The 15,356-nt window shown below is 36.0% G+C and overlaps 1 protein-coding gene across 1 annotated transcript; it reads right to left on the bottom strand.

Moving 5' to 3' along the window:
* Positions 1-241: 241 nt before the first annotated feature.
* Positions 242-4,537, bottom strand: LOC120146241. The gene is made up of 3 exons (XM_039159865.1): positions 4,448-4,537; positions 1,040-1,285; positions 242-940 (listed from the first exon to the last, which is right to left on the bottom strand). The coding sequence occupies exons 1-3, from the start codon at positions 4,535-4,537 to the stop codon at positions 242-244; spliced, it is 1,035 nt and encodes a 344-aa protein (XP_039015796.1).
* Between the last annotated feature and the right edge of the window lie 10,819 nt (positions 4,538-15,356).

Genomic DNA, 15,356 nt, shown 5'->3' with positions numbered 1-15,356 from the left:
CATTAGTTTAATTTTTTTTTTGAAGTTAACCATTCATTAATTAAACATTAATTCAGCACAAACAATAACATTCAGCTAGTTCGGAATTACAGAGGAAAAGGAAATAAACGTAATCGAGTAGCTATACCATGTGCGGCCCCATTTGCTTCGCGCCTAATAAATCGATAGAAATATGGGGATGAGCATCCTACAAGAAGATAGAACCGAATAGCAGATCGGTCATTAACCGGTTTTGCAGCTGCTACAAAACACTCATTGAATCACTTTCGACTACCACCGACGGAAGCTCTAATTCCACTGCCAATCGGATCCCCCGAGAAAGCTCCATAGCTTCAACAACTCCCGTCGATCGAGTCGGCACCACTGGTAAAGCCTCACCCGCCATGACCGATCCAGCGTTGTTCCGGACATGAACGCCAATAGCTGTAGATGCTGGGAAACGGGGACAAGCCCCATCCACATTACTTTTAAAAGTACCAACTGGTGGTTGCTTCCATCTTTGACATGAGAGACCGGAATGCACCGAAGATGGCAACGTAGAAGACGCTACTATCGCAGCTGAGAAGACCGACTGAAGAGCAGTGGACGAAGCGATTACCTGCCAACCAGGTAATAAGCGTCTTTCATAAAAATATAAATTCCGACGATGCCAAATTTTCCACAGCAAAACCAAAAGTGTAACGAATCGTTGAACCGTCAAATTGAGCATCATGTTCTCTAACCAAGCACCAAAGGATGAGAAATTCCGTGTTTCCAACCGACAATCGAAACCAGCTTCGAAGAGAATTGGAGAGACCAGCAAGCAATCACGCAAAGCATGGGAGACGATTTCATTCGGAGATCCGCATAAGCAACAACATACTTCAGAAACACCAACGTGGGCGAGTCGACAGCCAACAGGAACAACCTCATGAGCAGCTCGCCAGCCAAACATACGAATCTGAGGAAGTGTATGTAAGCGCAAGAGAAATAGCCAAAGCATGGAGGCATGAAATGTTGGTGTTTGACGCTGAAGAAGTCATCGATAGCCAGAACAGACGAAGTATGTGCTTGATGAATTACCACTCCAAATAAGAACATCAGAATGGATGGGGCAGATAACACATTGAAGAATCGCGTCCGCATCAGTAGCCGTAAAAACCTGTTGAACAAGCGAACTATTCCAAGTTGGAGCATTCGGAATCATAAAGTCCCCACATAAACCTAGTTGTGCGGTGCCATCCGTATAAGTCGTCTCAAACTGAACCAGGGAAACACCACCCCCAACGAGCACAGTGCATGGGAACTATCATAACCATTTTTTTAATAAAACAATTAAATATTATTTTAAAAACGATTATGATTTTAATTTGGGAAAATTGGTATTTTGGGTTAATTTGAATAAAATGGAAAATAGTCGACATCGACCTTTGAGTTAGGTAAGTTGAATACCTAAAAACGTCTTTTTAAAAACAATTTTAAGAAAAATCGTTTTTTAAGGCAAAAAATTGGTATGCGTTTACAAAGATTCGATTAAAACGGATTCGGGAGTCGGTTACGTGTGGGGAAAGATTAGCACCCCCACAGCGCCTAAAATTAGTACTGAAATCGCTTACATGTTGCCGTAATTGGTGGAAAGTATGAATCAAATATAAAATTAAAATATTATTCATTTATTGAAATATAATTAATATGCTTCGAATTATTTATCAGATAAAATTTTTTAACTTGAAAAGAAATCTCGAGATTAGCAATCTTCCGTCGGGAAAGTTAACTCGCCTATTTCTTATCTTTAAAGAATATTCTCTCCTCATTTATTAAAAATGCGAATAGAATATAAAAAATCGATATTTACATACAACAAAATAAATTGATTAACTAAAAAATGAATCGAATATAAAATGTAGAATTAAGATCGACAATTTACATGAAATGAAATAAATTATTATTTAGAGACATTCATTGCAATGTTCAACTTAAAATGAAATGGATTAATAATTAACAAAATACAATTTATTTATTTCAAGTTCGTATTTGGTTCGAATGTGATATCGGATTACACCATGTTGAGTTAATCGATCGGATGAAATAGCCAAGAGGGGGTGAATTGACAATTAAAATTTTGGTGGAAGCTTTGATAGAAAATAGAAATAATTTGCACATCGATTTAGAGTGGTTCGACTTTCTCAACCATAGTCTACGTCCACTACCTTAGCTATCCACACTAAGGATTTTTCACAAATTCACTAATTTGTCTTTCTTTTGAGGACAAAGAGTAACCTTACAACTCCCTAAAGAATTATACCCCAAATTCTTGAGACACTTTCTTCTCAAAGAGAAAATTACAAACTTTACAAACTTACAGAAAAACCTCACAAGGTAATATGTTTGCACAATTCTAGAACAAAGAAAGAACACTCAAGAATAATTACAATTGAGCACAAATTGTGTTCTTGAAAGTAAAATGAATATTGAATGGATTTTGGCTTGAATTGCTCAAACTTGATGTTTAAGGCTTTCTCTTTTGTTTCTATAGCTTCTCTTGATCACCAATAGCTTCAAGAACTTGTTTAAATACTCATTGGATGAGTTCTGAACGTTGGTAATCATAGTGGAGTCAATAGAGTCGTTGTAGTGTGAAATCCATTTGAAAAGTCTGCTGGGAGCGTATGGGTATTGACACTTGATAACTCCGTAAAAAGGTCATATTTGGGACCTTTTCACTTAAGATATTGACTGTCTAAGAGCTCATATAGGATCATATAGATGAATTTAGGAGCATATAGTTGCATGTGGTGGAAATCAATTTGCCGAGACATTTTATTTTGTAATCAGTGCTGCTTTATGGGGAAGGTGTTTTGTTTGATGATGTGTAGGATTTGGGAGCAAGGATAAGCAAAAGGAAATTGCCATGACACGATGAGACTACTGAGCAAAATGCGATTGTCGTGACAACTCGGACGACATTTTTGGGCAGAAAAAAATCAAAGAAGATATTTTTAGTAAGAGCCAATTGTCATTAACTATATGTGATTTCTGCAATCAACCATATAGGAGGGGCCCATTACCACCTATGCACCGACTTTCACATAAAAGGAATGAACCTTAGGGTACTGAGGTAATTTTAACACAAAACCCTAGGTTCATTCTCTCCTTATAAATAGAAGATGAAGCCACAATGAAAAGGAGGACTTTTGAACTTTTACCCACGCCGCCAAGAGCTAAAAATTCAGAGAAAAGTTCTCCACCAATCCTATTTGCCGCGACATTCCTCCATTGATAAGCTAGAGGGAGTGGCGTTATAGGCGTCCGAGAGGAGCTAGTTCGCTGGGCAGTTCATGGTGGCTGAGGAAAGCTCCGACAGTGCACATCGAAGGCTTTTCCTCATTCCCTTTGCTCTTTGCTTTCATATTTTATCTTTTGGGTTGTAAGGAACGGATTAACTTGCTTTGTGCTTGCTTATTTCGAACCCCACCATGATCTAATCCTATTTGGTGGGAGTTTATTTTGGATATTTAAGATTTACTTCAATGAATGGTTATTTTTCTATGTTATTATCTGTTTTGTTTATGGATTTTAGTGCCTTAAGGTTGTAAGAGCTATAAGAGTAGCATTTCCTTAGGAGATTACTTAGTGTTCGAGAGAATGTCTAGGTAGAATATTCGTAGTGTTCAAGAAAAACTAGGGAGGAACCACATAAGCAAGGGGTTCTAGATAGTAACTAGGCCTAATCCACCTTAGAGATAAGGCTAGAATTTCATTCGACTAAAAGGAGTTGTGCATGAGTGATAGGTTAGATGTTAATGTTGCCGCAAAAAGGTATTGCCAAGACATATCCTGTTATCTGGACCAATAGGATCACTGCAGGGGTTTACGCCAATCGGTTTTGCCAAGACATCTTCAATCTGTCGAGTCCCTTAACTAGAGATAACATAGGACACCGTAGTATACTCTGTCGGGCAGATAAGGCATAGAAGTAAGACCATTCAGAGAAGTATACTTAAATTTTCTTTAGTGACTCCTATCACTCATTCCTATAGTTGTTTGTCGTGTGAGGAAGTTAAAGTCCTGATAATCAAATCTAGTATTTACTTTTTATTTTGCCTTTACATTTTTATTTGTTTGTACTGAACACAATATAATTTGCCATGACATCTCCATTTGCTCCCATATTACCATCATCCATTTCATTTGTCCATAGCATTCTCATTTGTGAATACCATTAGCTTTATTTAGTTACTTTAGAATAGGTCATAAACTTTACCAATGTCTGTGGATACGATACTCACTCATCACTGTATTACTTGTTCGATTATGTATACTTGCACATATTTTGCGTCCATATTTAGAAGTCATAAAACGCGGACAAGTTTTTGGCGCCGTTGCCGGGGATTGGTTTACCTTTCTCAGGTGTTACGTTGTCGCATGACCCGTAAATGACCCAAAAAACCATTATTTTATATTGAACCTGAGGCTCATGTTGTTCAAAATCAGGTGAAGGATCCTGTAGTTCTAAAAGCCACAACAATTCCAAATGATGGGAATGCTGCTTAACCATGAACTATTAGAGATTACTTAGCTCCCACCTTGGATGACTTAAAACCTGCTATTGTAGCTTTCAAGATTCAGGCAACCCACTTTGAGCTCAAACCTATTATGTTCGACATGTTGGACTTGATTGGACAATTTGGTGGTGCTCCTCATGAGGATGCAAGACAACATGTTCGGGCATTTTTAGAGGTCGGTGACTCTTTTCAACAACAAGGTGTGCATGAAGATGTGCTGAAATTGAAGTTATTTCTATATTCTTTGAAAGATCACGCCAGGGCATGGCTCAATGGATTACCTTCTGGCTCGATAAAATCTTGGGCTGACTTGTGCAAAAAAATTTTGCTACGGCATAATCTACCCAATATGAATAACCATCTTAGAAATGTCATAGCATCTTTTCACCAAGGCGATGAAGAGTCTATGTATGAGTGCTGGGATCGATACAAAAGTTTGCTTCGCAAGTGCCCCAATCATGGATTCCATGATTGGACTCAAGTCTTGATGTTCTACAATGGAGCCAATGCACTCACGAGGATGATGCTAGATGCCTCGACAAATGACACTTTTCTTGACAAATCACCTGAAGAGGCTTTTGAAATTCTTGATCAAATTGCTAACCATGATTACCAATTTCCCTATTCAAGGTCTAAAACTAGAATGAAGGCATCCAACTCAGCATGTCTATTATGCCATGGCAATCACCATGAGAGCAAGTGTCCGACCAATCTGGAGTCCATCAACTATGTAGGGAACTACAATCGAGGCAATAACAGCCCCTATTTTAACACCTTCAATCTTGGATGGTGTTAGCGTCCAAATTTCTCTTGGGGAAATCAAGGAACCAGTAATGCTAGTCAGCCCGCTAGGCAACGGAACTTCAGTGACTCACAGGGTTTTCGAACAAATATGTCATGACATAATTCTAATGAGGGAGTGCCATCTTCATCCAACACAAGTTCTTTGGAGGCCACAATACAAGATTTTATAGCAACCACGAAGACCATGCTGCATGACTATGCTGCATGACCATGCGACCTCTATAAAAAGCCAAGAAGCTTTGCTTCAAAGCCACAACTCGTCTTTAAGGGCCTTGGAGGGTCAGGTTGGCCAAATTGCCACGACATTACATTTTTACCAATATGACAGCCTACCTAGTGATACTGAAGTCACTAAGGCTTAAGAAAGGAGTATTGTGGTACATTCACCTTAAGGAGTGACACCAAAATCTACAAAGATGCCAAGTTTGGAGGGAAGACACTCGGAGAGCCCGATCATGAGATTATGTACGAAGATCCGAAGATGCAAGAAGATTCACATCCGTTGGAAAACAATAATGAGGGTTCGAAGAGTGCAACCAATTAAGAAAAGAAAATTTTTGCCACGGCAAAAGAAAAACCCCCATCAGTAGGAATTGATGACCAAAGAAAAGTTGCAGAATTTTGCCTCAACAATTTTTTATGCACTAATAATCAATTGAAGCCTGAGGAAGAAGACGAAGAGGAGCTCGAGGATATTCCAAAGGAGATGAGTCCGTCTAGCTTACCCATAGCTAGACCAGGTATGAAATTTGAACATTTGGATTCTATTGAACTTCTCATCCTAAACCCAAGTGATTGATCATCTGTCTAGGCTAGAAATTATAAAATAATTAAGGAATGAACTGGAGATTAAGGAATATTTCCCTAATGAGAAATTATTATTTGTCGAGACAATTTTTTGGCATGTTAACATTGTCAATTTTCTTGTTAGTGTTGTTTTGCTTCCTTACTTGAATAGTCTAGGAAAGAACAAGGTCATACACAATGGTGGCTACTGGCACATGGATGACCTCAACCTCTTCAACGAATTTGCTTCCCAAATGGTTTCAAGTTGCCACAAAAAAAAGGAGAGAAAGTCCTTACTTGAATAGTCTAGGAAAGAACAAGGTCATACACAATGGTGGCTACTGGCACATGGATGACCTCAACCTCTTCAACGAATTTGCTTCCCAAATGGTTTCAAGTTGCCACAAAAAAAAGGAGAGAAAAGAGATCTCATTCCACTATCATTCAGCTTCATGCAGAGAGCACTTTGAAGGAGAGAGGACTACTGAAATGGTCCTACGATTCATATGTGAAAAACAAATTGCCAGGGAAAAATATTTTGAAGGTGTAACTGTTCTAGGAAAGAACAAGGTACACAATGGTGGCTACTGGCACATGGATGACCTCAACCTCTTCAACGAATTTGCTTCCCAATGGTTTCAAGTTGCCACAAAAAAAAGGAGAGAAAAGAGATCTCATTCCATATCATTCAGCTTCATGCAGAGAGCACTTTGAAGGAGAGAGGACTACTGAAAAGGTCCTACATTCATATGTGAAAAACAAAATTGCCAGGGAAAAATATTTTGAAGGTGTAACTGTTATATGTGTGGGGCATTTTGGTCTATACTAGTGCTCCAATCGAACATGACAAATTTGCACTTCTCTTTCACGATATCGAGACTTGCCAAGCATCTTGAAGATGTCGTTACATTTTGGATTTACTCCTGTGCATAAATAAATGTTTATTTTGTTATTGTTTTTATTCAGTTTCCTTTAATTGGTTATTATATTTTTCTTTGCAAGGTTAGGGTCCATCCAACCTTCAACTGTACCAGCATCAGATTCTGAACATTCCATCCCTACACAACTACAAAAGCGCACACGTCGTACGGTTGCCGCACCCCCACCCGCATAAAAAGTCAAGGTATTTTGCATTGCATTGCATTTCATAGCATGTAGTTTAGATTTTCCTTAGTTTTTAAGCATTGAGGACAATGCTTCTCTCAAGTTTGGGGGAGGTAGGGTTCCCAAATCATTGCATGATAGTATTAGTAGAATGAATATGCCATGACATTAGTAAGTGTTAGAAATAGTTTTCTGGAATAAATTAGTGATGCCCGATGATGATAAACTCTTGATGCCTAGGATAGAATGTACATGACTGTTGAGGATGATAGAACCAACTGTAGGACTTGCTTCTTTGAACCCTTTGAAAAAACGATTGTATGTTTTCCATGCTTAAGGAACTTAGAAATTTTTTATAAGAGAATTCTTGAATGTTGTGGCATAAAACTTTGAATGATAAAAACCCCACACTTTAAAAAAGAAGAAAAAAAAAAATAAATTGTGAATAAATGCTTCGGCATATCTGTAGAGGGACACTCCACTATGTCATGGCATTGCCTGGAAACTATAAATAAATAGCAGCCACAACATATGAGTGAATGAAAGTAGTCACGGGATGACTCTACCTGACTAGCTCGCGGGGTGGAAGGTATGCTCCCTTTCATCTAGAGTGTGGAATGGTACGTGTGATGGGCTGACTCCCCTCGTAGCAGAATTAATAAAAAAAGAAAAAAAAGAAAACAATGTGGGAGAAAAACTTGTGAATGTCGTGGAAAAACAAGAAAGTTTGCGGAGAAAAGTTTTAGGTTTGTTAAACATGGACTGGATACAAACACGCACACACCCAAACAAAGAATCTTGCCCTAGGGGACAACACTTGATTTCTCAAACTAGTTAGAATGTTGAAGCCAAATGTTTTTAGGGCTAAAATTCTATCCCATATAACTATTTTGTTTCTGAACTTGCCATTGTATTTTTATTTTTCTTAATACTATCCATTACTTGAGGAAAATAATAGCTTAAGTTTGGGGGTGTGATAACTCCGTAAAAAGGTTATATTTGGGACCTTTTCACTTAAGTTATTGACTGTCTAAGAGCTCATATAGGATCATATAGATGCATTTAGGAGCATATAGTTGTATGTGGTGGAAATCAGTTTGTCGAGGCATTTTATTTTATAATCAATGCTGCTTTATGGGGAATGTGTTTTGTTTGATAATGTGCAGGATTTGGGAGAAAGGATAAGCAAAAGGGAATTGCCATGACATGATGAGACTACTGAGTAAAATGCGATTGCCGCGACAACTCGTACGACATTTCTGGGCAGAAAAAAGTCAAAGAATATATTTTTAGTAAGAGCCAGCTGTCATTGACTATACGTGATTTCTGTAATCAGCCATATAGGAGGGGCCCATTACCACCTATGCACCAACTTTCACATAAAAGAATGAACCTTAGGGTACTGGGGTAATTTTAACACAAAACCCTAGGTTCATTCTCTCCTTATAAATAGAAGATGAAGCCACAATGAAAAGGGGGACTTTTGAACTTTTACCCACGCCGCCAAGAGCTAAAAATTTGAAGAAAAAGTTCCCCATCAATCCTATTTACTGCGATATTCCTCCGTTGATAAGCTAGAGGGAGTGGCGTTCTAGGAATCCAAGAGGAGCTAGTTCGCTTGGACAGTTCATGGTGGCCGAGGGAAGCTCTGACAGTGCACGTTGAAGGCTTTTCCTCCTTCCCTTTGCTTTTTTCTTACATATTTTATCTTTTGGGTTGTAAGGAACATATTAACTTGCTTTGTGCTTGCTTATTTCGAACCCCACCATGAACTAATCCTATTTGGTGGGAGTTTATTTTGGATATTTAAGATTTGCTTCAATGAATGGTTATTTTTCTATGTTATTATCTTTTGTTTATGGATTTTAGTGCCTTAAAGTTGTAAGAGCTATGAGAGTAGCCTTTCCTTAAGAGATTACTTAGTGTTCAAGAGAATGTCTAGGTATCATATCTGTAGTGTTAGAGAGAAACTATGGAGGAACCATATAAGCAAGGGGTTCTAGAGTAACTAGGCCTAATCGACCTTAGGGGTAGGGCTAGGATTGCATTCAACTAAAAGGAGTTGTGCATGAGTGATAGGTTAGATGTTAATGTTGTCGCAAAAAGGTATTGCCAAGACATATCTTGTTATCTGGACCAATAGGATCACTGTAGGGGTTTACGCCAACCAGTTTTGCCAAGACATCTTCAATATGTCGAGTCCCTTAACTAGAGATAACATAGGGCAACCTAGTAACTCTGTCGGGCAGATAAGGCATAGAAGTAAGACCATTATGAGAAGTAGACTTAAATTTTCCTTAGTGACACCTACACTCATTCTCATAGTAGGTTGTTGTGTGAGGAAATTAAAGTCCTGATATCCAGTATTTACATTTTATTTTGCCTTTACATTTTCATTTGTTTGCACTGAACACAATATAATTTTCCACTACATCTCCATTTGTTCCCATATTACCATCATTCCATTCCCACCAACATCCATTTCATTTTGCCATAACATTCTCATTTTGTGAATACCATTAGCTTTACTTAGTTACTTTAGAATAGTGCATAAACTTTACTCAAGATCTCTATAATCCCTGTGGATACGATACTCACTCATCACTGTATTACTTGTTCGATTGTGTATACTTGCACATATTTTGCGTCCATATTTAGTAGTCACGAAATGCGGACAACACTCCTTCATAGGGGTATCGGTACTACCTGTATAAAATTAAAATATTTCGACCATTGCAAAACCAACGGTACCGATACTGGCCAAGGGGTATCGATACTACTATGTAAAGAAGTATCGATATCGATCATGGTATCAGTACCCAATTTACATTCTGTTATTTCTCGGAGTCAAAAACAAAGGGGTAGTATCGATACCATTGGCTATGGTATCGGTACTACTATATATAAGGGTATCGATACCATGTAGGGTATCAATACCTCTTTTAGCTTTGATGTTTGGGGGTATCGATACTGTTAAGGCTGTATCGGTACTTCCCTATTTAAAACTCAATTTTGACTCAATTATGGTTCGAAATACTTTGTAAAAATTGTTTCAAAAATATTGTAAGTATAAATCTCAATTTTGCATTAGTAAGGAGTAAAAATTGATATTTGAAAACTTGGAGTAATATTTCTAATATTCAATAATTGAATCGAATATAAAATTTGAATCGAATATAAAATCTTAAAATTCATTAACATATTTATTTGTTATATTGAAATATCAAAATGTATTCAACAATCTCCCCCTTTTTGATATAACAAAACATTTTAGAAATTTTAAGATTTTTGAAAAATCACTTTGAAAAGTTACTCTCCCTTACTATAAGATTTCTCCCCCTTTTTGTTAAATCAAAAAGACTCTATAAATTTTTAAACAAATAGCCAATTGATATATATATAGCTGCAAAGATCAAGCCAAGATAAATATTAGCCTTTAGTCCATATAATCAATATTCATAAACATTATGCAATATGTATTAGTCATAATATTTCTAATATGGAATATGCATAAGTGCAATACTAAATGAAACATATTAAGTCCAAACATACCAATCATTTAAAATCAAACATTCAAAACAAAAAATATCCAAACAACCAAATATCCAAATCTGTTAAATAAACAAATCCATCAAATTGTTAAAACAATGCATAGGTTCGTAAATATAGTTCAACCTCAAAAACTAGCAAGATAAGGTCAGTCATCCATCGGAGGATCGGGAGGAGATAGATGTGCTCGTATTGTATCCACATCTCGTGCAAGATCATTGATCCTAGCGTTGAGTGCTTGATTTTCCCGTTGTTGCTCTAGATGTTGAGCAGTGAGTTGAGACTCTAGGGATTCAAACCTCAAGTTGAATGTCTCCATGAATGATCAAAAATATGAAGGCATCGAACTCTCTTCCCTGGCTAGCTCGTCATCGGTCTGGTTTATGGGATCGTCGACATCCCGTAAGAGATCTTCAAGCTCTTGAGCCGGAGCTGAAGCAGCTCGTGAAGAGCTAGCACCGGGAGTTTTCTTCGTTGAGCGAACCCATTCTGTTTTGTCTCTTGACCATCCTGATTTTTGTAAGGATTTGAGATCAATTTCGATGGTCAAAGGGATGGCTATGTCTAGGTCTACCTTAAGACCTTATTTGATAAACATGTTGCTTAGTAGAAAACCATAAACTAAGATTTCAACTCGTTTTGAAGGAATGTTGTTTACAATTTCTACAAGTTCCCCAAAGATAATTTAAGGAGATTTATTTTCTTTTTATATTGGATACAATGTATCCACCATAAGTCAACAGCTCTAAACCTAGAGTATTTACCTATGGATGGTCCAAACCACCAAGAGATCATGAAGTGTAGGAAATGTTATTGATAGTCTAAAACGATTGCACTCGAATTGACTTCATATTGTGAAGGCACTAAATCTATCTCATTATCTAAACCTTGGTTATCGAGTCCAAATGCACTTGCTATATAGTCGAGTCTATATTAATATATTGCCCCAAGAGATAGAGAGAATACTTTCGATCTCGATTTGGGACTCATTTTGTAAACACACGACATTGGAATAGAAAATACGAACAAGTTGTTGATAAGCAACTGGTTTTACTTTAAAAAGGTTATCAAATTTCCAAGAATTGAGGGTAGAAAGGTATTTGAAGTTCATGTCAACCATGGCTTGATAGACGGGATACGTTCTTCCTTAATATTATATAACTCAAAATGGTTAACGTACCTAGTGTAGAGAACCCTACGATTAGGTTCGTTGAAACAAGAATTTAGAATGGTTAGGATTGGGATTTGGAGGTGGGTTTTATGGTTGGTTTGATCGACTAGACCTTGGACGTTTATGAGATTGAGACATGGCTCAAGAAATTGGAATAGGATAAGATACATGTAATTAAACAACATATGTATGCAACACAATTAATCCCAAAACTCAATATGAGTCCTCAATATTCAAGGTTCTCTAACACTAGTGTGTAATGGGCAAATTTGAAAACTATTTTAAAAAATAAGTTTGAAAAATAATAGTATGTGTAGTTTTCATGAAAACAATGTAATTAAATCAAAACCAATTTTTTTATTTTGAAATTTACAAAAATTTCTGAAAAATAGTGTTTTTGATAAAATTAGTTGTAGATTCTAGTAAAAAACTATAATCTACGAAATGCATGATCACTAATTTGAACTAGAACTAAGTAAAACTAGTCCTAAGTTCAAAAATCAATAAAATAGTGTTTTAGAAAAATTTACCTTGAAAAATCGGATTAAGATGAAATATGGTGTTGTTTGCATGATTTTGATGATATTGACGGGATTTAAAGTTGAAGAATGAAAGATTTCTGACTTGAAAATGATGTAATGGAGCAATGAGGAGATTTTGGTAGAAAAGGGTTAGGAACGACGGGTGATTTTGAGTTTAGGATTTTGGCAAAAATGATGTTATTTAGGGATTTATTGCCTAAACCCGACAGGAGGTATCGATACCCCTTAAAGAAGTATCGATACTATGCTAGTAGTATCGGTACCTAGAAAGAGGAGTATCGGTATTGGGTGACCAACAATGATACCAAATGCACAAAATGGTCAAAAATATACATTTAAACACTTTGTATGTTAAATTAATCAGCTCTAGTGGTATAGGCAACTCATATTTTGAAAATTAACTATGTTCAATCAATCAAATCTACCCTTAAGTTTTATTTGAACATATTATTAATCTTCACTAAAGATCATAAACTCCCCCTAACTATTAGCATAGAAGGCATTCAAAAGTGTTATTTTTACATGCATTTTTCCTTAATCATTAAAAGTGCTAAAATTATTTTAAACACAAAATCAAGGTAGGTTGGTTAAACCTAATTCTCTCCTAAGTGTCCAAAATCTTTCTTTATCCAAAGGTTTTGTAAAACTATCGGCTAATTGATGCAAAGTATCTACAAATTCTAGAACTACATCTCCCTTTGTAACATGATCTCTAATGAAATGATGTCTAATTTCAATGTGCTTAGTTATATAGTGTTGTATGAGATTTTTAGTGAGACAAATAGAACTAGTATTGTCACACTTGATAGGAATGGTACCTAGTGTAGAGACCCCTACGATTAGGTTCGTTGAAACAAGAATTTAGAATGGTCATATCAGGTTCATTAGGATTGGGATTTGGAGGTGGGGTTTTGTGGTTGGTTTGATCGACTAGACCTAGGATGTTTATGAGATTGAGACATGGTTTAAGAAATCGGAATAGGATAATATACCTGCAATTAAACAACATATGTATGCAACACAATTAATCCCAAAACTCAGTTTGAGTCTTCAATATTCAAGGTTCTCTAACACTAGTGTCTAATGGCCAAATTTGAAAACTATTTTAAAAAGTAAGTTTGAAAAATAATAGTATATGTAGTTTTCATGAAAGCAATGTAATTAAATCAAAAATAAATTTTTTGATAAAATTAGTTGTAGATTCTAGTGTAAAACTATAATCTATGAAATGCTTGATAACTAATTTGAACTAGAACTAATTAAAACTAGTCCTAAGTTCAAAAATCAATAAAATAATGTTTTAGAAAAAATTACCTTGAAAAATCAGATTAAGATGAAATGTGGTGTTGTTTGCACGATTTTGATGATATTGACAGGATTTAAAGTTGAAGAATGAAAGATTTCTGACTTGAAATCGATGTAATGGAGCAATGAAGAGATTTTGGTAGAAAAGGGTTAGGAATGACGAGTGATTTTGAGTTTAGGATTTTGGAAAAAATGATGTTATTTAGGGATTTATAGCCTAAACCCAACAGAGAGGGGTATCGATACTTCAAGGCATTTTTCGAGTAGTATCGATACATGGGTATCGATACACATTTAAGGAGTATCGATACTGTTAAGAAAATATCGATACCTATTAAAGCAATATCGATAGTATGCTAGTAGTATCGATACCTAGCGAGAGGAGTATCGGTATTGGGTGACCAACAATGATACCAAATGCACAAAATGGTAAAAAATTTGCATTTAAATACTTTGTATGTTAAATTAATCAGCTCTAGTGATATAGGCAACTCATATTTCAAAAATTAACTATGTTCAATCAATCATATCTACCCTTAAGTTTTATTTGAACATATTATTAATCTTCACTAAAGATCATAAACTCCCCCTAACTATTAGCATAGAAGGCATTCAAAATGTTATTTTTACATGCATTTTTCCTTAATCATTAAAAGTGCTAAAATTATTTTAAACACAAAATCAAGGTAGGTTGGTTAAACCTAATTCTCTCCTAAGTGTCCAAAATCTTTCTTTATCCAAAGGTTTTGTAAAAATATCGGCTACTTGATGTAAAGTATCTACAAATTCTAGAACTACATCTCCCTTTGTGACATGATCTCTAATGAAATGATGTCTAATTTCAATGTGCTTAGTTCTAGAGTGTTTCATGAGATTTGTAGTGAGATAAATAGCACTAGTATTGTCACACTTGATAGAAATGGTACCTACTTCAATTCCATAGTCTAAAAGTTGTTGTTTCATTCATAAAACTTGTGCGCAATAACTACCGGCTAAAATGCATTCCGTTTCTGTGGTAGATAATGTAACACTATTTTATTTCTTTGAAAACTAAGAAATCAGCATATTTGCTAGGAATTGACAAGTACCGGAGGTGTTTTTCCTATCTATTTTGCATCCTCCATAATCTGCAATTGAGAAGACATGCAAGCTAAATTTAGAGTCTCTAGGATACCAAAGACCTATACTAGAAGTGTCCTTAAGGTATCTACAGATTCTCTTAATGGCTTGTAGATGTGATTCCTTAGGGCATGATTGAAATCTAGCACATAAGCAAACACTAAACATAATGCAGTCTACTTGCAGTTAGATAAAGTAAAGAGCCAATCATAGACCTATAAAGTTTAACATCAAGACATTTACCTCTTTCATCTTTATCAAGCTTTGTAGAAAAACTCATAGAAGTGGATTGGGGTTTCACATTCATTAATCTAAACTTTTTGAGCATATCTTGAACGTACTTTACTTGATTGATGAAAATGACATCTTTTCTTTGCTTGATTTGGAGCCCCAAGAAAAATGAAAGCTCCCCCATCATGCTCATCTCAAATT

Source organism: Hibiscus syriacus, unplaced genomic scaffold, assembly GCF_006381635.1.
Source record: "Hibiscus syriacus cultivar Baekdansim isolate YM2019G1 unplaced genomic scaffold, ASM638163v2 tig00110904_pilon, whole genome shotgun sequence".
Taxonomy (NCBI): domain Eukaryota; kingdom Viridiplantae; phylum Streptophyta; class Magnoliopsida; order Malvales; family Malvaceae; genus Hibiscus; species Hibiscus syriacus.
This window is presented reverse-complemented; position numbering and strand designations above follow the sequence as displayed.

Coding starts and splice junctions, on each gene's coding strand:
- LOC120146241 (XM_039159865.1), bottom strand. CDS start 4,537: ATGGTTAAGCAGCATTCCCATCATTTGGAATTGTTGTGGCTTTTAGAA. Junction 1,286..4,447: donor TTGAACAACATGAGCCTCAG/GTTCAATATAAA, acceptor TGGTTATGATAG/TTCCCATGCACTGTGCTCGT. Junction 941..1,039: donor ATTCATCAAGCACATACTTC/GTCTGTTCTGGC, acceptor ACACTTCCTCAG/ATTCGTATGTTTGGCTGGCG.